Genomic DNA, 20,018 nt, shown 5'->3' with positions numbered 1-20,018 from the left:
TTTTATAAATCTAGTAAACATTTTACTAACAAAATAATAAGCATGATTTTATAAAGTATTCCAAAACTAACTGAAATATTGCATATTTTTAATATTCAATTCAAAATATACAATTAATAAAGTATAGATATAGTGTTTATGACACTACCAATGTGACAAAGCTATAAACACACTTCAAATATCACACCGATAAAGTATATATACTATATATTCAAATACTACGTAAGCACTATAAGAAGTTGTGTTTCTATATTTGGTGATTACGTCTACAGTAATAATTTACTTTTTTTACACACATTGTGTATGCTACAAAACGAAATGCATTTTCGAGGATTCCTATAAAAAAAAATATACGTTTATGTACCATTATTTTTCATAGCTTTGATTACTTTTGCTGACAAGGGGGGGGGGATAAATTGCAGTAAATCTGCTTACGTAATACTTGAACCGCGAATATATAAAGTATATATAGGTATATTTTAGATAAGATATAAGCGTTCACATGCTACACCATCTATTTAAAATACACTTGTACTAATCGCATAAATTTCAATCAAACAATCCCAAACTCACTGAAGAATAATTCAGATCATGTAAAAAAAGAATATTCCTTTGGCTCATTGAATCTTGATGTAATAAATAAAATTTACTATTTTCTGTCATGGTTTTGTAAGTAAAAATAAATATTATTATTTTAAAATGTATAACATTTAGTCTTACAAAAATCCCCGGCCACATTTCATTTATAACCTGCAAATAAATTCAAATATACCAAAATTTGAGTGATGCCATCTCACTCACAACTGTAGATAGTGAAAGAGACTAGTTATTGTAATCCTGTTCTATTTCTAAAGCCGATAATTTTCTCACGAATTCAGCACGTTGGGACGGAGTTAGTTCCTGCGAAAACGGTAAATACACTTAGCATGTTTATCTATAAAAAAATGTCTCATTTTTCATGCCATATTTGTCACATTTTCATGCCATATTAATCTATGTAACGTTGCTTTAAAACAAAGAAAATCTTTATTACGCGTAATAAAAAAAGGATGTTTGAGTGAATCCCTCACACTGGGATTCCCTGTGTCTGTTGTCTGTTGCACTGGAAGAATACTTTCCGTTTCGGCATAGAACAGGTTTAGATTGTTAGTGCACGTAGAAAGTTTTGAATCGAGAGTGAAAATTTCTCTGACTGAAGATTCTTTCAAAAAGTAGCAGACATACCATAGTTAATATTTACCATATCTCCTGACTCATTATTACTATTAAATTATATTTATTTATTAACATTTATAGAATACCATAATACATAAAAAAATATAAGTGTTGCAGCGGGCGGCCTTATCGCTAACAAGCGATCTCTTCCAGGCAAGTAAAAAGACTTAAAAAAATAATTTGAGGGGTAAAGTGCAACAATTGCATAACCAAATATTATAAAACGAACTAAAAAGCTAATCTCACGGATTCATGAGTTGCGATGTAATACAAAATAATGAGAAATACATGAATTACAAGAGTCACTGTTGAGCAGGACAGGATTTGAATAAGAATTTTTGCTTTAAATATCTTAATGGTAATTTCCCAAATAAATAATTCATAAAGTTTTAGTTTTCCACCTTGTTCTAAAGACACGCAGCGTTGCGGCAGTTTACAATAAAAAAATAGTTTACGCAAATGCTATATGGTAACTTCTAAAGTTAATTAAGGCTACTAACCATGACAAGCTGGTTAACGTTTTGCAGTACAGCATCCTGCTTGATGGCTCTCAGGTTTCTCTCGAGAACCGAATCCTGGTCCAACGCTTGTTGTTCCAACCACCGACAAACCGCTTCGTTATCGTTCTCCCATTGGTGAGACTAAAAAATTGGATCAAGTTAAACACTTGAAAAAAAAATTTTTAAAAAATCTACAAAACACTGCCTTGACATCACTCAAGTAACATTTCTAATAACTGTAGTAAAATTACTATTACTGACAAACAATAATAAATACGATTTTGATATAAAATAAGCGATACAACAATTAAACAGTTGAATTTTGTTAAGAGACTTAAGGATACTAATAATCATCGTTACTCAAGTCTGGTCGAGTTTGTTTTAATAGGGGGTGGCAGTCTGTTAAAATACAATAAAACAAACTTCATGTAGGTACAAAAACTCGTTATAAAAGCGCGCTATGTACGTATTATTCTAACTTTGCAGTGACGGGGTCGCGGCATAAACATGATTGAGAAATAGTAATAGATGGTAGATCTCTTTCTCAGAACATATAGATAACATAACAGAAAAAGCATACAAACTTCGTCAAATGTGTATGCATATCTTTTAATAATATTGTTAGCTGCTAATATTAATATAATTAAATTCTAAACATTTTTATGAAACATATTCTTAAGAATCTTGCTACGAGTACGCATGTGCAATAGCTATTCATTTGTTGTTTGCTGGTTGTTTACGAATTGTTACTAATTGACTCGACCATCTTCCCAGAGTGGGATGGTCGAGTCGGAGGAGGGAGTTGTGATTATAAAAAAGTTTGTGACACATGCGCACGGGCTCCTTCTTTGTACAAGTTTGAAGTTATACAGTTTACGTAAAATCAGTGAAGTGAATTAAGTCATCATTGAAGTGCTTAATTTCCTACCCTAAGAACTAGATTAACAATATAAACTTAGTTAGGAGAACATCTACAAGAAATACATTAAAGCAGTAGAGAACATAAAAAAGTTTAACTTTTAAGGATTTCCGAAAGTACATTAGCTATATAAATTCTTGCAAGTACTTTGGTATTGAATCCCTGCAATGTAGACGTAAACAATATGACCTGATGTTTTACACGCTATTAGCAACTGTTTATTTGACTGCCTTGAATTAAGGCAGAAACACAATATTAAAACGCCATACGAGCCAATGAAATGCGACGCGTGTTGAGTCGAATCAATTTGTACTATTTTCTATGACTCGAATCACACTATGAACATCCCACGCGACTCCATGCGAGCACACGCCACCCGATCATGACATTGCGGATCGATGTGTTGTCGCAACACGCCATCCGAGATTATCGCACGAATATTACATCAGAAGAAGAAAATACAGAAGTAGAAGCTGACAGTCCCACAATGAAAATAACAATTTGAAAGCATTTTATGACAATTTTGGTCAAATATAGTATCACATATGTACCCAAAATTAGCATCAAATCTACATCTGATTCGTTATTTATTATATGTATAGCACACGACTACACACCTTCACTATTGAAACCTAATGAATTCTGAATTTGCCAGCGTGTAATGGTGTCGCGTGTTGGTAATGTGCAAAGTGCACATCGGGTGTCGACACGTTGCTTCGGGTCACGTTTTGCGTGTTTCCGCCTTTATTGTCGCTTTTACTATTTCACACCCCCTCATACAAGACAAATCCAGCTTTATCATTTCCTCAGTGTAATACAAACTATTTACGTAACTCTATTACGCAAATTACCAGCAAATAGATATATATATAATATAACAAAAAAAATATGTGCGTGTATTGTTTATTATGACCTTGGTTGGTTCGAAAAATGATCTACTATATGCAACTTTACAGAAATTGGTTAAATAAAGTTAAATTAGATAAAGTTTAACAAAAGGTTTTTATTATCAAACACATGAATACAAATAATACAATTAGGTATACCTTATTACTACTAAGATTATTACAGAATGTCATTAATTGTAATAGAATTATTACCATCATTGTTATTATATATTTTTGATATTAATGGCTTCGAATCATTTAATAATTGTTAACTATGTTTTACGTATAAATTTCAATGTGTATGTAAGTCTTTTGTGTATAATGTAATTGTTTAGATATTGTATAATAAGTAGCTGCTGGAATACTGATATGCAAATAAATAAACACGGATTTGATTAACATACGTATATAGTATCAATTTGAAGAATAATCGTCAATACATCCTTAAAAACTGCTAAAATTTTTACTTTATTATAGAAATTATTCTATTATATTGAGCCGTGTTGGCCTAGTGGCTTTAGCGTGCGACTCTCATCCCTGAGGTCATCAGATCGATCCCCGGTTGTGCACCAAGGTACGGTATTTTTATGTGCGCATTTAACATTAACTCGAACGGTGAAGGAAAATATAGTTAGAAAACCGGCTTGCCTTAAACCCAAAAAATTCGACGGCGTGTCAGGCACATAAGGCTGATCATCTACTTGCCTATTAGATTAACAAATGATTATGAAACAGATACAGAAATTTGAGGCCCAGACCTAAAAAGGTTGTAGCGTCATAGATTTTTTTTGGTAATTATTCAATATAGGTTACTTTTCTTTTAGCTACAAATGTACCTGTGTCTCCCCTCGGTCCTCCGTGAACCACCTCCTCAAGGTAGCAGCAGCTGCCCTCTGGTCGATGCTATCGGGTCCCGTGGCATTCTGAACCCTCCTCTCTTGGAGGTTCTGGTGCAAGAGCCTTCGCAGTCTCCAGTAGAGGATCTTCCGCGAGTTCTTCCAGGGAACGATGTCGAATATGCAACCTTTTTCGAGCATACGTTCCGCTGTATCGTGGAGTTCGGCGAATTGGATTGCAATCTATAAAAAATCAACAATATCAAAATCTATTCCAACATGAATCTCGACTGAATCACACTTTGTGATTAAAGTAGAAAGTAGATTCAACAACTTTGTTACTTAGTATTGTCTTTTGTTAAAATAGCTTTTACACATTAAGAAAAACACTTTTGGAACGGATTAAAGCTATGTAACTAAGCTAACTTCGGGGCAATAAATACAGATAAAACAACTTTCTCTGCAGCTGTGATACTTTTGACATTTAACACCTTTCGTCTTCAGTCATTGTGATCACGCACGCTGTAAAGCACGCGAAACGTCGGAAAAAATTTAGAATTATGTAAATAATTATAAGTTTTTAATAATAATACATAGTTTTAATCCGTTCAAAAAGTGTTTTTCTAAACTTTGTTACTCCAATATTCTTTTTAACTAAGGTTTCCTAAGTTTCTAGTTATTTTTGGTTCCCATTGGTAGGTAGTAACAGAGACCCCAGAGCTGGTGCTTTTCTCGCTCAACATATAAGAATCGCAATACAGCGATGAAATCTCGCCATGGTTAAAGGTATGTCGCAGTAAAGTAGTTAAATCAGAGAGTTAATTGAATCTCTAGACAGTTGATTAAATATTCGATATTCAATCAAGTCGCTAGCATTTTGATTTAAATAAAGCAACGTCAAAACCGTTTAACCATCTGTCTGACCGAATGCCAGCGTGTTGATTAACAATGTATAACAAGACTCCGCCATGATTATTTCATTTGTTATTGTTATTTCGGTTTGATCTTGAAGAACTGAGAGCTTGCAAATTCCGTGTTTTGCTTTATTGTAAATGGTTAGGTTAGTCTTGTTGCCTAGGAACGTTTAGGAAACTCGTTAAACGTTTCGTTCACTCACTTGTCTGACGGAACTTTAGCGACTTGATTGAATATCGATCTTTTATTAACTGACTAGAGATTTAATTAACTCTCTGATTTAACTACTTTACTGCGACAGGTACATTGCCACAGTGACCATACTTTTTAAATTTGTTTTAATTTCCTATTTAATTTAGTTTTTATTATTACTAAGTAGTTTAAGAGTATTTTAATGCTTTATATATGTGTGATATAAATACATTTTATTTAATTATTTAAAAAAAGCCCTTTTAAATATATTTTGTTTTATAATATTACATTTTTTTAAAAATTAAAAGTAAATTGCAGTTTCCAATTGTCAGTCGCGTCTTCAAACACGTTACCTAATATCTTAAACGGTGTTTAAATAGACGAGCGTGTACAAATTTACTCATTAAAACGCCATTTACGCGTGTCTTGCAATAGAATATTGCATGTGAGGCTGATATATTTACTTGCATACTGGCTGAATTCACAAGAATTGCATTTTCATTATAAAAAGGTTTTAGTTTGATGTTTCTTTTTTTGTTCATATTATGATTTTAGTTAAAAATTTAATAAATAAGTCTTTAGTTAATAAAATAAAATAGCAAATCCATAAATATTATTTTATCTGTGTATCCTTGCTTCGAAAGACTAGTTTGCAAGTACTAAAACTCACTAACCTGGTGGTATACAGAGGCCAACTCCTTTTCCCTGGCTTTGGCATTCTTCTCCCCTGTACTTAATTCGCTTTCCAAATCTCTTATTTTACTTTCAGCTGAAAAATTATATTTATAATTTTAATTAACAAAAAGTAAAAATCTGAGGCCTAGACCTTAAAGGTTAGGGCGAAATTAGTTTACCTTGTCTGCCGACGTCCGTCTTAATGAGAACTTCGTCCACAGAGCCTCTACGGTCCAAATTCTTTGATATATCCTTTATTTGTTCTTTCAGTTCTGAAATATAAACAAATGAATAACTTTTAATTATTTTATGTGTTAGTTAAATCCACCATTTTCAATTATTGTTTTTATGTTTTGTAACGATTATAGACATGATATATATAAAGTAAATATATTAGCATCCAATAACAGCGCACCAAGCGCACTGGCTCACGTACGACTCCCCTACGTGCACGCACGCATACGCGCGAAATATGACCATTTTTTTGTAGTTATTTACGAACAACGACAAAGATGGCGCTATAAAAACTCGATAAAAAGAAATACATGTTTGTTCCAAAGCATTAAAAACAGTTTATCAGTTTCGTAAGATTTTAGTATGCTACAAACCAGATATCCTAGCGCCCAATCTCAATAGTTCCGGATCCAAACGATGCATTGTTTTAACAATATCCCGTTGCTTGAACTTGACTTCGACAATTCCTTCAGGCTCTAATACACCACCCCTGAAAGAATAAAAAACATAAACACTCGTCTTAAGATGTCAATCTGAAATATTAATGTGAAACATACAAAGAAGAACTGCATTTTTATGGGCCATTTAATAAAATTATTTATTTTATTCAAATTAAAGCCCTATATCTAAGCCTAATATAGTAATTGAGGTTATTTATATGTCACCATAAAATTGTAAATACCGTTAGGTTGTAAACTATCTCGCGAGATTACAAACTGTCGAAAGATTGTCGAAAGGTTGCTCATAATTCAACGTTTTATTAATCGGTAGATGGTAATCTATCGATCTATCTATCTATAGATTACAACCTAACGGTTGAGCAGTGCCTAGTGGCTTAAGCATGCGACTTACACAATGGACTTTCATTATATTTAAGAATCTTAAAACGGTGAAAGAAAACATCGTGAGGAAACTGGCCTTACACCCAAAAATTCGACTGATGCTGATGCCTCCTGTGCCTGACACAGGTCGTTACTAGCAAAGGAAGGTATGATTACCGACTTGTCTTTTAGATTGAGAAAAAGTCATCAAACAAATAAAGAAATCTGAGGCCCAGAATTAAAAAGAAAAGCTGAAGCAAACCTATTAAAAAATCCCTCACACACACACTTTTAAGTGATAATCGTAATTTTTTATAAAACATGCATTTACGCAACGTATTGGCTACTTCAATATAAAAATAATGGTAACCTTGGTGACACGTACCGATTAACAATATGGACATACCTGGCATCATTGTCAGCGTACATCTCCATCCTAGTGCCATTGACACTGGGGTCAACGACCGCCCAAGCCCCGCCTCTTAACTCCGCCCCCGGTGGGATGTAGACTATAACTGGGGCCGTTGCTCCACGTAACGCTCGGACTATTTCAGCTCCGAACTTCAGGATTTGCTCGTACATATCTAACAAGATTATAAATTAGGTAAAAATATAATTTAAACGTATAATATTACGAATGTCTCTATTTTTATAAATTCGTCATAATTATCTATGACATAGCTTCTGAAATTTAAGATATACATGTAGTAATAAAAAAGAAAAAGCAACATATTCTGTGTTACTAAAATATATATAAGTATAAGTTAAACAGTGTTAATATATAAGTTAAAAAGAGTGTTTATAAAAATATATAAGTTAAACAGTGTGTTTTAAAAATAGATAAGTTAAAAAGTTTGTTTAAAAATATATAATCTAGATTAATACACACCCTTTTGACCCCCGCTGAAGCCTCGCCAGTTAGCAAATATAATAATGGGCAATCCTTCTCGAGTGAAGTCATTTATAGCTTGAGCTGTCTTGTACGAGGAATCTGGGAACCAGACCTGTGGAGCAACGACATTATTAATATATATTTATAAGTTCAACAGTATATAGTTATATTAGAAATATATCTTATATTAAAAATATATAATATAAATTCAATCAAGTCGCTAAAGTTCCGTCAGACAAGTGAGTGAACGAAACGTTTAACGAGTTTCCTAAACGTTCCTAGGCAACAAGACTAACCTAACCTAACCATTGACAATAAAGCAAAACACGGAATTTCCAAGCTCTCAGTTCTTCAAGATCAAACCGAAATAACAATAACAAATGAAATAATCATGGTGGAGTCTTGTTTTACATTGTTAATCAACACGCTGGCTTTCGGTCGGACAGATAGTTTTTCGACGCTGCTTCATATATATATGTATAATTAGAAGTGTAAACAAAATGTAAGCAGTCATCAAACACTTGAATCCAATATGAGTTCCTTAGTTTTGTACTACACTCATAAATTGTCATACAATATTCTTTTGTCTGATAATGTCCGATAAGTGTCACTGTTTTACACAATTAAAGCCGGTTGACACCCAGTTTAAAAAAAAAAGATATATATAGATAATATAATATAGTCATAGTTATAGATATACACATATATTTGAACATATACAACAACCGCCATCGAACTTAACTAGCGCTATACGAAAATTTATTCACCTTATTTGGAATTTGAATTTGTCATTATGTTTTGAAAATTTACTTACTGTGGTTCGGTAACAATTTTCTAGTAATTTCTTCTTAAAACCTATCATTAAGTTTCTTAAGTGAACAATTCGATATTTTAATATTAAATATTATGTATGTTATAGGATGTTTAAAAATTTAAGAAAGGCTAAAGGGATATGGTACAGAAATTTAGGGAAAACCTGTTTTTTTTTTTTCAATTTTAGCAAAGCTTACGCGCCTCCGAAACATTCAGCTATATATTGATTCGATACTAACCTGTCCAGCCTGCTGAACAGTTTTGGCCTCGGAGTCCCAGTTGGCTGGATCGGCTGGTAAGGTCAATTCAACTGTACGAGTCTCAACTGCTATAACTCCCACGGGGATACCTCCTAGACGGGCACGACCTAGAACAGAATATCAATTTTAACATTTTTTTTTAATCTCCTACAGAAACATTACTTTCCATCTCCCTTTAGCAGTGTATATAATATCCATATGCTAAGGAAGGTCGTAACTTGTCCGTATTGTACGAATACTTATTCCAGACCCTAACCTAACAAAAAGTAGAATTTGGTCCTTCAAGCCGGAACTTTCAAATTTAACATTACACAAAGACATCATCGCTCCACAGCTTTATGAGATTGTTAAGAATGTTAGTTTTATTAAAAACTTACCGGCTATAACAGTCTGTGCCCACGGACGCATAATCTCATCAAACGAACCGGCGTCGAAGAATCCGAGTCGATTTCCTTCGCCCGTGAGCATAAACCGTGGGTCGTGAGCAGTTCTCGGCGGAATCCATTCTACTGGTCTATCTATTGGATCTGCACTACGGAGTATGGGCACTATGCTTAGTTTATCCTGAAAATAAAATCAATAATTAATGTGTTTGAAGTAAAGGGACTTATAAAAATTGCAAAACCCAAGTGGGTCTTTATTAATCGAAACATACCATCCATACTAACATTTAAAGTAAAGTTGAACATTAAGTCGAATTGCAATATAGAAAGGCGATATTAAACTGATATTATTTATTTTAAACAAAAAAGTAATTAGTCGATATAAGCAACACAATGTACACAACAAAATAAACGTTAAAACCAAAAGTGCTTAAGAATCTTTTTAACTGCGGTGAGACTAACGCAAAAATCAAATTTGTTTCTCTCTTCAGTTCTTTCTAGCTACAGCTTCACTACAACTTTACAATAATGGATTAATTGACACACTTCTTATTTATAAGCAAATAATGGTAATCGGTGTTACGTAAAACATAAGTTTTATAAAAATTAATGTAGACGGGAACTCAAACACAAAATAACTTTATTCATATAGGTAAACAAGTACACTTAAGAACTTCAACAGAAAAGATGTAAAATTGATTCTAAATTTACATTTACTACCAGTTCGCAAGTCAAGAGCATAGAGCGGGCAAGAAAAACTGGCAAGAAACTCTCCGCCACTATTTTTAATCGCTTAGTTTTGAGTCACATAAATTGTTGAACTGGAGCAAATTAATCCCAAGGATTATGATCATTTAAATATTCGTCAAATTTATAAAAAAAAATTGTTAATAAATTTACGTTTAACGATAGTTTTGAATTTATTCAGTGATCTTTCTCTAATTTCGTTGTTTGTTGTAAAAGTCTCTAACAAGAACGCAATGAAACCAAACAGCAGTCAGCAAAAATGCGTACTGTGTAAAGTGCAGATTAACATTTAGAGTTTCTTTTATATTTGTAGCTTCAAGACCAATCGTACTATAAAAACATACATATATATATATTATATATTTACAACGCTCATAGTCGTTGTATCGCTATCGAATCAGATCAAAACAAAAAAATAAAATAAAAAAAGATTTTTTCTTATGTCAGCCTACGAACTTTTCAGCCCACCTATTACACGCGTCTCTTAGTGTATAGTAATAGTGAAATGCCTTATAAATATTATACAGTCATACAACTTACTTTAGGTATGTACGAGAGCCATTTAACTGTGGTTCTTATGGCCTCAAGGTCAGATGGCGCCACTGCGTGTGTCACACCATTATTGTACATAATTTGTATACCACCCAACTGGTTATTACTGGCGTAAACCGGTTTGCCCAGTAATTTATTCAACGCCATGTAACCGGTTAGAACTATGTACGACGATTCCACTTGGATGACTCGGTGGCCTAATCTGTAATTAATTAAATATACAAACACTACAGTCACTGATTTTTTAAATAATTTCTGCATAAATAACAAGAATGGCTGGTTAAACGAGGACGTAATGACAGGGAATGTTTAGGTGGTTTGGCCATGGATAAGGCATGAATCAGAAGCGGTTAATAAGTAGGATACAAGGCAACCGTGGCTGGTCGGGTTTGGTAGGCCTTGTCGGACGTACTTGGACCAAATCCATGACGTACTAGAATCATGCAGTCATGAAAATGGATGAAAAGAGAGAGACCAAGTGGATATCCGTTGTCTCTGTCTTTCCCTTTGGAAAAAGGGCGTGATAATATAAATAAATAACTAGTATGAAAAATAAATAATAAACCTAACTAAAATAGAGTCGGGTGGGTTAGGAATTTTGTTGCTTCATCTAATATTTTATTTATGTTTGTTTCTTTTTCTTCGTAAATTGATTTTTGTTTTATTCAGTTCAGTATGATTCCACTGAAAATCAATGTTGCCGGTGACAGGGGCTTATAGCTGAGTTGGGCCCATTTCTGGTTAAAGATCGTGTTTGCATTTCATAAATTTATACATTCTTACATAAAATAAACGTTTTTGTCTTGTGTTAAAATAGCTTTTACACATTAAGAAAAACACTTTTTGAACGGATTAAAGCTATGTATTATTATTTATTATAATTTTTTCCCAACGTTTCGCATGCTTTTCAGCGTGCGTGGTCACGGTGACACGTCGGGAAAAAAATTTAAAATTTAGAATTATCAAAATAACTATAAGTTTTAATAATAATACATAGCTTTAATCCGTTCAAAAAGTGTTTTTCATAAACGTTTTTGCTTGATTTTGAATACATAACTTAAAACTACAGTTAACTCCCCACTTCCGAATATAATCAACTCCAAATCCGATATTTATAATTGTAATTATTTTATCAAAGCGATAGAAATATCAATAGAAAATCTTAAGCAGCGTTTAGTGATTATATTACTTTTAAAGCGGTCACTAACCTGACAACGTAAGATCCTATACCAATGGCCCTGCAAGTTACGACGGAGATGGTCACGATGTCTTCATACGCCTGTGCTGTTTCCCCAGCAATCAAACCCGCGTCCCGCAAACATTCCACTCCCAGACCATCCTCTTTGCCTGTCATTTTAGATACGAGTGTGAATAAAATTGAATAATTTTTAATTTGACAATACTTTTTTGTGAACGATTTAATAAATCACATCAATCGCTGGGAAAAGGCAGGAAGTTTAACATTTCTAACGTGAGTTTATATATCAGACAATGATGAGTACATTTTTGCTCAGCATGACTTATTTATATAATATATCAAGTGTTTAATATTGTAATAGGGCCTTCAAGATTTCTTAATAATTTAGTTGCTTGTCCTGTAAAGTAATTAAATTGTATTTATCACATTCTGACCTATGGCCTATATCTGTGTGGTTTTAGTTTATAATTTCACGAATATAATAATTATAATTTTACGAATAATAATTTTACGAATACATTCAAAAATGTTAGTTTTGCTAATAAATGAGCCCCTTAAATCATGACTGACTTAATGACTCATAAATCTTAATATAACATTTTCGTAGTTTCGTAAAAATGTACATTAGGTCAACATCAATTATATTCGTAACAGATGTTTCTCTAAGTTTTATTAACCCATAAATTACAGTTTTTTGAAAGTCGCAACCTCTAATGATATGTTAGAAACAAGATCTTGTTCTGAACCAATAAAGACAGTTGACACTTAGCTTCAAACAAAGTGTTTCATTTATTCGAATATCCTTCCGACATCCATCACTAAACGTGGAGAACGGGCAGGAACACCTGATGGTGATCACTGCCCACAGACACTTTAATTGCCAGAAGGCTCGCAAGTGCGTTGCCGGCCTTTTAAGAATTGGTACGCTCCTTTCTTGAAGGGCCTTAAGTACAATTGGTTTCGAAATACTTCAGAGGGCAGCTGGTTCCACATAGTAGTGGTGCGTGGCAAAAACTGCCTTAGACAACGCTCAGTTGTGGAACGACGGACGTCGAGGTGATACGGATGGTATTTTGCCTTGAAGTCTGATACAACATATAAACGAAAAGCTCTTACCGATAACGTCAGTAATCTTATATCTGGTCTCTCCTTCATCATCTATCAAAGTCGTCTTCACAGAGCCCATAGGGCCCAAACGAGAATAGGCTTCGGGGCTCAAATACAGATACTTAAAGCCCCGGTCGGGGTGTTCTGCGTCAATCCAGGCTACTTTGAATTCGGACTTCACTTCCTCAGCGACTCCTATACGCGCACCTGAGTTTACGCTTACGTACACCTATAGAAACATTATTTTTTATAATAAATAATAATCGTTTATTTGCCAATACAGTGGTACAGTGGTTAGATCAATTACAATTATCCGCACAATCAGCCATATATAAATAGCCATGCAAATGTCATATCAATTTTTACAAAGTCTTATTAAATAATGTCAAATTTAAATTATTTACAATCGGTGTCAAATCTATGGTCCAAATATTCCTACGCTATAAAGGCACTTTGCCTTTAAAAGTTGTGCCTTTGAACCTTCCCCTTGAAAGAATTACATGGCAGTGATCTATGACTTCTAGGAAGGTGATTAAACAGTTTTATAGCCATGGCGTAACAATTTTTTGTATACATCGTGGTGGAGCATGCAGGCACCCGTAAGTAATATAAGATGAAAGAAGTAGTTTGGTGATGATGAAGTACACCTTAAGATTTTACGAAAATAAAATGAGAAAAAAATTCAGTGGCGCTGCAACATTTTTAGGTCTGGGCCTCAGATATCTGAATCTGTTTCATTATCATTCGATAGGTAGGTCAATCTTATAGGTAAGTGATCAGCCTCCTGTGCCTGACACATGCCGTCGACTTTTTCCTCACGATATTTTCCTTTACCACGAGCAGTGTTGGCCTGGTGGCTTCAGCGTGCACCTCTCATCCCTGAGGTCGTATGTTCGATCCCCAGCTGTGCACCAATGGATTTTCTTTCTATGTGCGCGTTAGACATAAGCTCGAACGGTGAAGGAAAACATCGTGAGGAAACCGGCGTGCGTCAGGCACAGAAGGCTGATCACCTACTTGCCTATTCCATTAACTAATGATCACGAAACATATACAGAAATCTGAGGCCCAGACCTAAAAAGGTTGTAGCGCCATTGATTTATTTATTTTCCTTTACCGTTTGAGCGAATGTCAAATATGAATATAGGAATAAAGTCAGTGAAGTGAATAGTGAAGCCGAACGAACGAATGAAGCCACTAGGCTAACACTGCTTAATGTTAACTAAACAAGTAAAATGAAACTAATTTGAAATACCTGTCAATCTTAGGTTATTAGATTTTGATGTATTCCGTAAATTCTAATATTCTAACAAATATTTCGATAGTATTGTCTCTTATTAACATAGCTTTTACACATTTAAAGAAAACACTTTTTTACCGGATTGAAGCTAGTTTACAATAAAACAAAGCTTCAATCGGGTAAAGTGTTTTCTTTCAATATTTCGATATGAATTCTTTCCGACAATTTTGTAGACACTTACAATGTTTAGTTTTATTAGAAGAACTAAAAAGATCGTCATATAAATTATTTTATTTAAGATAAATTATTGTTTATCTCATTAAATTAATATATTCAATTAATTGTGATTCACAGTTATTGTTAACTTACCCTCGGTATTTTGTGCTCTCGCGCATATTCTGATGCTCTAAAGTACACCCAGTCTTCTTGTGGTCCAAAGGACCCCATGTAGTACGTAAGGTCATTGGCTATGAGGACAATATCTCTTCCCTCGGGATACTCCGGGGTGAACAGGGTTATGCGCCATGCGACCATACCGACCTGGGAAATAGTCCATATTCCTATCTCAAGTTATAATCTCGTCATAATCGCGCTGTCAAACATGTCAAACTTTGTATTAAAAAAAATGCTTTGACAGCTTTTGAATGACGTTCCAGGCAACGGACCTAAGATAACTAGAGATATTATTCAATTTCAAACGAAAAGTAGACAAACACAGTAGTGAAGTTAGAGCGCAAATATATGTTTTTTTTTTATTTAAGGTAATTTAAGTATTTATTTTGACACATATATTTCATACGGACTTCAAAATGTTTGTAATCAGGACTTACATTATTCTGTCCAGGCAATCTGGTAACTTCCATGATCCGTCTCTCGCCATCATTCTCCATCACCAACTCTACCAGATTCATCACATTGTCTGGCCTTGGACCTACATAAAATATAATATTAATTATCTACTCAGCCCTACTGTTACTATAAGCAGTTGTTTTTTTTTATTTTTTATTAGTAAATGCATTTTACAGCCGTAACTTATCATAGAAGAAACAACTATTACTAAACAATTATTTGTGACATGGAAACCACAATCATTAACCGAAATTTCCAAAAATTATATAAATAATTACATAGCTTAATTTTGTGTCATTAAAATACAAACATTACACGACATTAACAGTAAGTATTACAAATAAACATATTGTATTTATGACCTCCTCTAAGGCAATTTAATTGTTTTGCTTCTATCTTTCTTTCCTTCCTCCCCCCCCCCCCCCCTTAAAAATTACAAAAAAATATAATTTCAGGACATAGGTTATGGGCACAAACATTTATATAATAGAATCTCCTCCGTGTTAGGGAAGAGGTATAAGAAGAAAAAAATGTTTGACCAATGGAGATCGAATGACTGCATATACTGTTGACCAATCACGAACAAGCGAAACGCGCTATCGTTTCGTCTTTTGTTTAACAGGCTCAGGTTGTTAATAAATAAACGTACCATCAACAGATCCCTCCTCGATATAGTCCCGCCATTGGTCTTCCACCATTTGTCTGAACATATCCGGTATATCGTATACATATGTTGTTCCTTGTGAAGTTGCCTAAAAATACATACATATATTTACTAGATAAATATACTACTTTTATTTACGTGAACTTCGTATCACATACATATATTTTTGTCAGAACTTAATACATTAGTATTTTGCAAGACAGTATTTTTCTTATGATATTATATATGATTCGTCTTACTTAAAAATATTTTATGGTCATAAATAGTCAAAGCCAGCCATTCTAGAGTTTTAACGAGACAAACGAACAGCAATTCATTTTTATATTTATAGATTCTCGCTTAAAGCACGCACGTGTAATTTGCACAGATTACGTAAATGATCGTATTGACGTATACGAATGCCTTACGTAACTATTGTAACGATCGTGCCGATTTTGATAGCTTCATGAAAGATCATGTTCTCCAGGCCACGACTCTATTGGGACTTGCCACGTACTCTGGAGGTAGATATGCCAGACAGCAGACAGAGTTATTTATCATTGGTCTAGTCCGTTTGCGGCTCTTGATTTGAGAACTGGTATTTATTTATAGACCTTAATATAGGTAAAGAGTATACCTATACGATTTCTGGTTTTAATAGAAGCACTTCAACGATGGGACGAATGTTGTAAATTATATTAAAGCAGAAGATTATAAATATGTTTCTTTAAAATATATATATTATGGAACTTACCAAAAACCGTTTCTGCTGTAGATAATCCTTGGTAACATAAGGCGTGGATATCGGAAGACCATGCATGGGTCCTTGTTTGGGGCCATAAGATTGGAATATTATCTGTAGAGAAATAATATTAAAACTAATTTTATAGATTTTAAAATTGTGATTTATCAAAATAAATAGGGTTCAAAATCGCAATGCATTGTTATAATGATTAACACATTTTTATGTTTTATAACTAAGCTAGTTATTATACTACACATACTAACCACACCAGTCTTTGGGTCGGAGACCTCTTCATAACTGTATACGTCGAGGGAATATCCAGAACCATTTGAGAGGCACAGACGAATTGTTTTCGTTGGGGATCCGGGACCTGCGATATTTTTTATATAAAACCTTTTTAAAGATTTAACGTCACTCCATAAACCGTCGAAAGTGCTCGGCTTCGGTGTGCACTTATATTTTTTTTCTTAATGTATGTATGACTTGATTGGAAATACGCGACCCATACCGCTGGCATGATCAATGGCACATAGACACACAGGGAAACAAGCTTAAAACTAAAGAGTGATGAAGCCAGTTGGAGGAAGCTCTATAAGAGATACTTTAAAAAAACCTATCTGTACTTATGTAAACGCGTTAGAAGTGATACTTCTTTGACGTAACAAGATAACAATTAATCATTATATTAGTATTGTTTTAAACACCGAGACTGCAACGGTTTTATATTCCATCTTCATATTTAAATCAGCTCGGTTATTGAACTACATAGCATGTTATATGAGCAAATGTTTCTAAAAATAATTTCAATTTTATTACAAACTGGGACTATAATTGCACAGTTCACATTTTTAAGGTTATTCGTGTATGGTAACCATGGAAACGGTATACTATAGTCTTTACCATTAGACCACAGGTTAACAGATATACATACCGACTCTCAAGGTGAATCTGATTTCGGCTTGCAAAACTCTCAACTTCCAAAGACGAGGACCGTATCTCATCACCATACCGAGCACTGAATCCTCTATCTAAAATTACATAAAGATATATCTATTATATATTATAATAAATCATAGCTTCAATCCGTCAAAAAAGTGAAGTGTCTTTAGATATATGTATTTACAAAATATGGAATTATATCTATTTTCAACACACAAATATACAGTATTAACGACATTTTTAACATATTCGTTGAGCAAGGAAAACACCAGTTCTGGAGTCACCATCGAAATTATTTTTTAATAAAAATAGAAATCTCAGAAAGAAATATTTTTTTTTACTTTGCTAAAATAAAAAAAAGTTTTCATTACCTTTGCTGGATCAATCAAAATAGTAGGTCCAAAGTTCAAGAAGATATGGTTACAATCAGTCCTCTTCGCTAATGGGTGTGAAAAGGCCACTTCCAGTTCATCCATTGCTTCTAACAACATCCTGTATAAACATAATTAATTTTAAAAAAGCGCTACTAACATCTGAACGAATTATCACAGTGACCAGGTCCTTTAGTAATAAAGACTTTGAAGATATCTTCTTAACACTTCTTTTCTCTTTCTTCCAAAACGAATTTTATGATTGAGACAAATCTGATGAAAAGAAAAATGTCTTTGTTACTGATCCCAAGCTGGAGTTCTAAAGCCCGTATTCTTTAACGTCAATACAACCTTTATCTAGTTTCAAGAGCTGGCAAACTTTATCTGTATGAAGTTTGACAAATTCGACAGCACTCAAGACGAGATTGTGACTTGTGATACGAATTAAAGTATAGTAATCTTTCAGCTTGATGTTCCGTAATATCCCGAAACGTTTTTTACCGGAAATCGAAGGTATACTGTTCTAGAATATTTTTATATGTAAAATGTAACCTCAGAGCTTATATATAAAACAATTAAACAGTTAATAAATTTTTGGAATAACAGAAATTTGAAGAATAAAAAGCCAAAAACCTCACCTTTCACCCTCATTTTGGAGATATTCGAAACTGGCCTCTTTGGTGATGAGATCCTGGTGTCTAATGATGGATCGGATGAAGAATCTAAAGTCGGTCACCTCTTGGCCTTTCTTTACCTATACATATACAAAAATCATTTAAAATTATCACTGATATTCGTAAAATGCTTATTTTTCTGTTTGCAGGTTAAAATCACTGTATGATACAAATTATTTATTTATTTATTAACACTTCGGTACATTACAATATAAAAAAAATTGAACATAATTAACGGCAACTGGCGGCCTTATCGCTTTCGAGCGATCTCTTCCAGGCAAACACTATACATACATATGAAGATGTTTTTAATATATATTTTTTTTCATAGAACCGGGGTCAAACGTGCATAAGGCTTTCTTGATGTTAAGTGATACCGCCGTGGATACCCAACGGCAGTGGGATCGCAATTACATTGCCGGCCCTTTATAAATTGGTACGCTCGTATCTTGACGGACCCTCAACTGGTTCCGATATACATTGTGCAGCTGGTTCCTGGTGGTGGTGTGCTACTGCCTTAAAATATCCTCAGCAGAAAGACGGATGTCGAGATGATACGGGTGGAATGTTAGTTAATTAATTGAAATTAATTAATTACGCTAAATATTTGAACAGTTATGTAAAACACATCAAAACAAGACTGATACATAATTTTCATGGTAAAATACACCTTAACCCAAAACGCTAAAGACGCTTTTACCATACAAATTTTGATTAAGATGGTAAAGAGCATTTAGGACCGCTCGTATGAAGAAAATTTCATTCGAAGTCTACGTGCGTCAGGAGGCTGATCAGCTACTTACGAAGAAAAAATATTTTGCATCTTATAATTTGGACGTACGTGTTTCAATTTAAATTTGCGCAATTGAGTAGATATTATTTTTATGAGTGTAGCTGTGGGAGTACTGGGAAATACACGAATCGAGAATTCAAAGAAACTTTTTTTTAAATATAGGCCATGTTAATATTACCTTAGCCTTTCCAAGATACAGGTGCATCTTCTGGTTGCTTGTGGGCAGAGCTTCCAAGTCGTAACTCCTCATGCGGTACAGCTCCAGCTGGAAGGCGGATGCAGGTTCTAGATGGCGGTAGATTGTGTCTTCTTTGAAGTCATTCCGAGCTCGGTACGTAAAGAATTTCGGGAACTGGCGTCTGGAATTATATTGTATGTGTTTAAAGTTTATGGTGAAGGAATCCTCGACCAATAAAGTCGACCGCGTGTCAGGCACAGCATGCTGATCACATACTTGCCTATAAGAAAAAAACTAATGATCCCGAAACATACAGAACCCTTAGGGCCAGACTTTAAAGGTTGTAGCGCCACTGGTTATTTTCTCTTTAAGGTTCGTCTAAACAAAATAAGTTATAATACATTGTTACGAAGACGGGTCGAATACAATGTTACTAGATT

The 20,018-nt window shown here is 33.9% G+C and overlaps 1 protein-coding gene across 6 annotated transcripts in view; it reads right to left on the bottom strand.

Moving 5' to 3' along the window:
* Positions 1 to 390: 390 nt before the first annotated feature.
* The window catches only part of LOC123717506 (acetyl-CoA carboxylase), a 76,725-nt gene continuing 57,097 nt past the window's right edge, over positions 391 to 20,018 (bottom strand). For all 6 annotated transcript variants that reach the window (XM_045673524.1, XM_045673519.1, XM_045673523.1 and 3 more), the window contains 22 exons: positions 19,579 to 19,759; positions 18,572 to 18,687; positions 17,934 to 18,054; positions 17,555 to 17,651; positions 16,887 to 16,993; positions 16,633 to 16,734; positions 15,885 to 15,987; positions 15,217 to 15,317; positions 14,756 to 14,926; positions 13,156 to 13,375; positions 12,050 to 12,188; positions 10,830 to 11,043; positions 9,537 to 9,723; positions 9,139 to 9,266; positions 8,084 to 8,198; positions 7,601 to 7,778; positions 6,748 to 6,863; positions 6,319 to 6,411; positions 6,139 to 6,233; positions 4,358 to 4,600; positions 1,716 to 1,856; positions 391 to 900 (listed from right to left, as the gene is read on the bottom strand). In XM_045673524.1, coding sequence (XP_045529480.1) covers positions 823 to 900; positions 1,716 to 1,856; positions 4,358 to 4,600; positions 6,139 to 6,233; positions 6,319 to 6,411; positions 6,748 to 6,863; positions 7,601 to 7,778; positions 8,084 to 8,198; positions 9,139 to 9,266; positions 9,537 to 9,723; positions 10,830 to 11,043; positions 12,050 to 12,188; positions 13,156 to 13,375; positions 14,756 to 14,926; positions 15,217 to 15,317; positions 15,885 to 15,987; positions 16,633 to 16,734; positions 16,887 to 16,993; positions 17,555 to 17,651; positions 17,934 to 18,054; positions 18,572 to 18,687; positions 19,579 to 19,759 — 3,046 coding nt within the window. In that variant the 3' untranslated portion in view covers positions 391 to 822. The remainder of the gene's footprint in view (positions 901 to 1,715; positions 1,857 to 4,357; positions 4,601 to 6,138; positions 6,234 to 6,318; positions 6,412 to 6,747; positions 6,864 to 7,600; positions 7,779 to 8,083; positions 8,199 to 9,138; positions 9,267 to 9,536; positions 9,724 to 10,829; positions 11,044 to 12,049; positions 12,189 to 13,155; positions 13,376 to 14,755; positions 14,927 to 15,216; positions 15,318 to 15,884; positions 15,988 to 16,632; positions 16,735 to 16,886; positions 16,994 to 17,554; positions 17,652 to 17,933; positions 18,055 to 18,571; positions 18,688 to 19,578; positions 19,760 to 20,018) is intronic.

This window comes from Pieris brassicae, chromosome 12, assembly GCF_905147105.1.
Source record: "Pieris brassicae chromosome 12, ilPieBrab1.1, whole genome shotgun sequence".
NCBI classification, from domain to species: Eukaryota; Metazoa; Arthropoda; class Insecta; order Lepidoptera; family Pieridae; genus Pieris; species Pieris brassicae.
The sequence above is the reverse complement of the archived record's forward strand: the minus strand, read 5'-3'. Positions and strand labels throughout refer to the sequence as shown.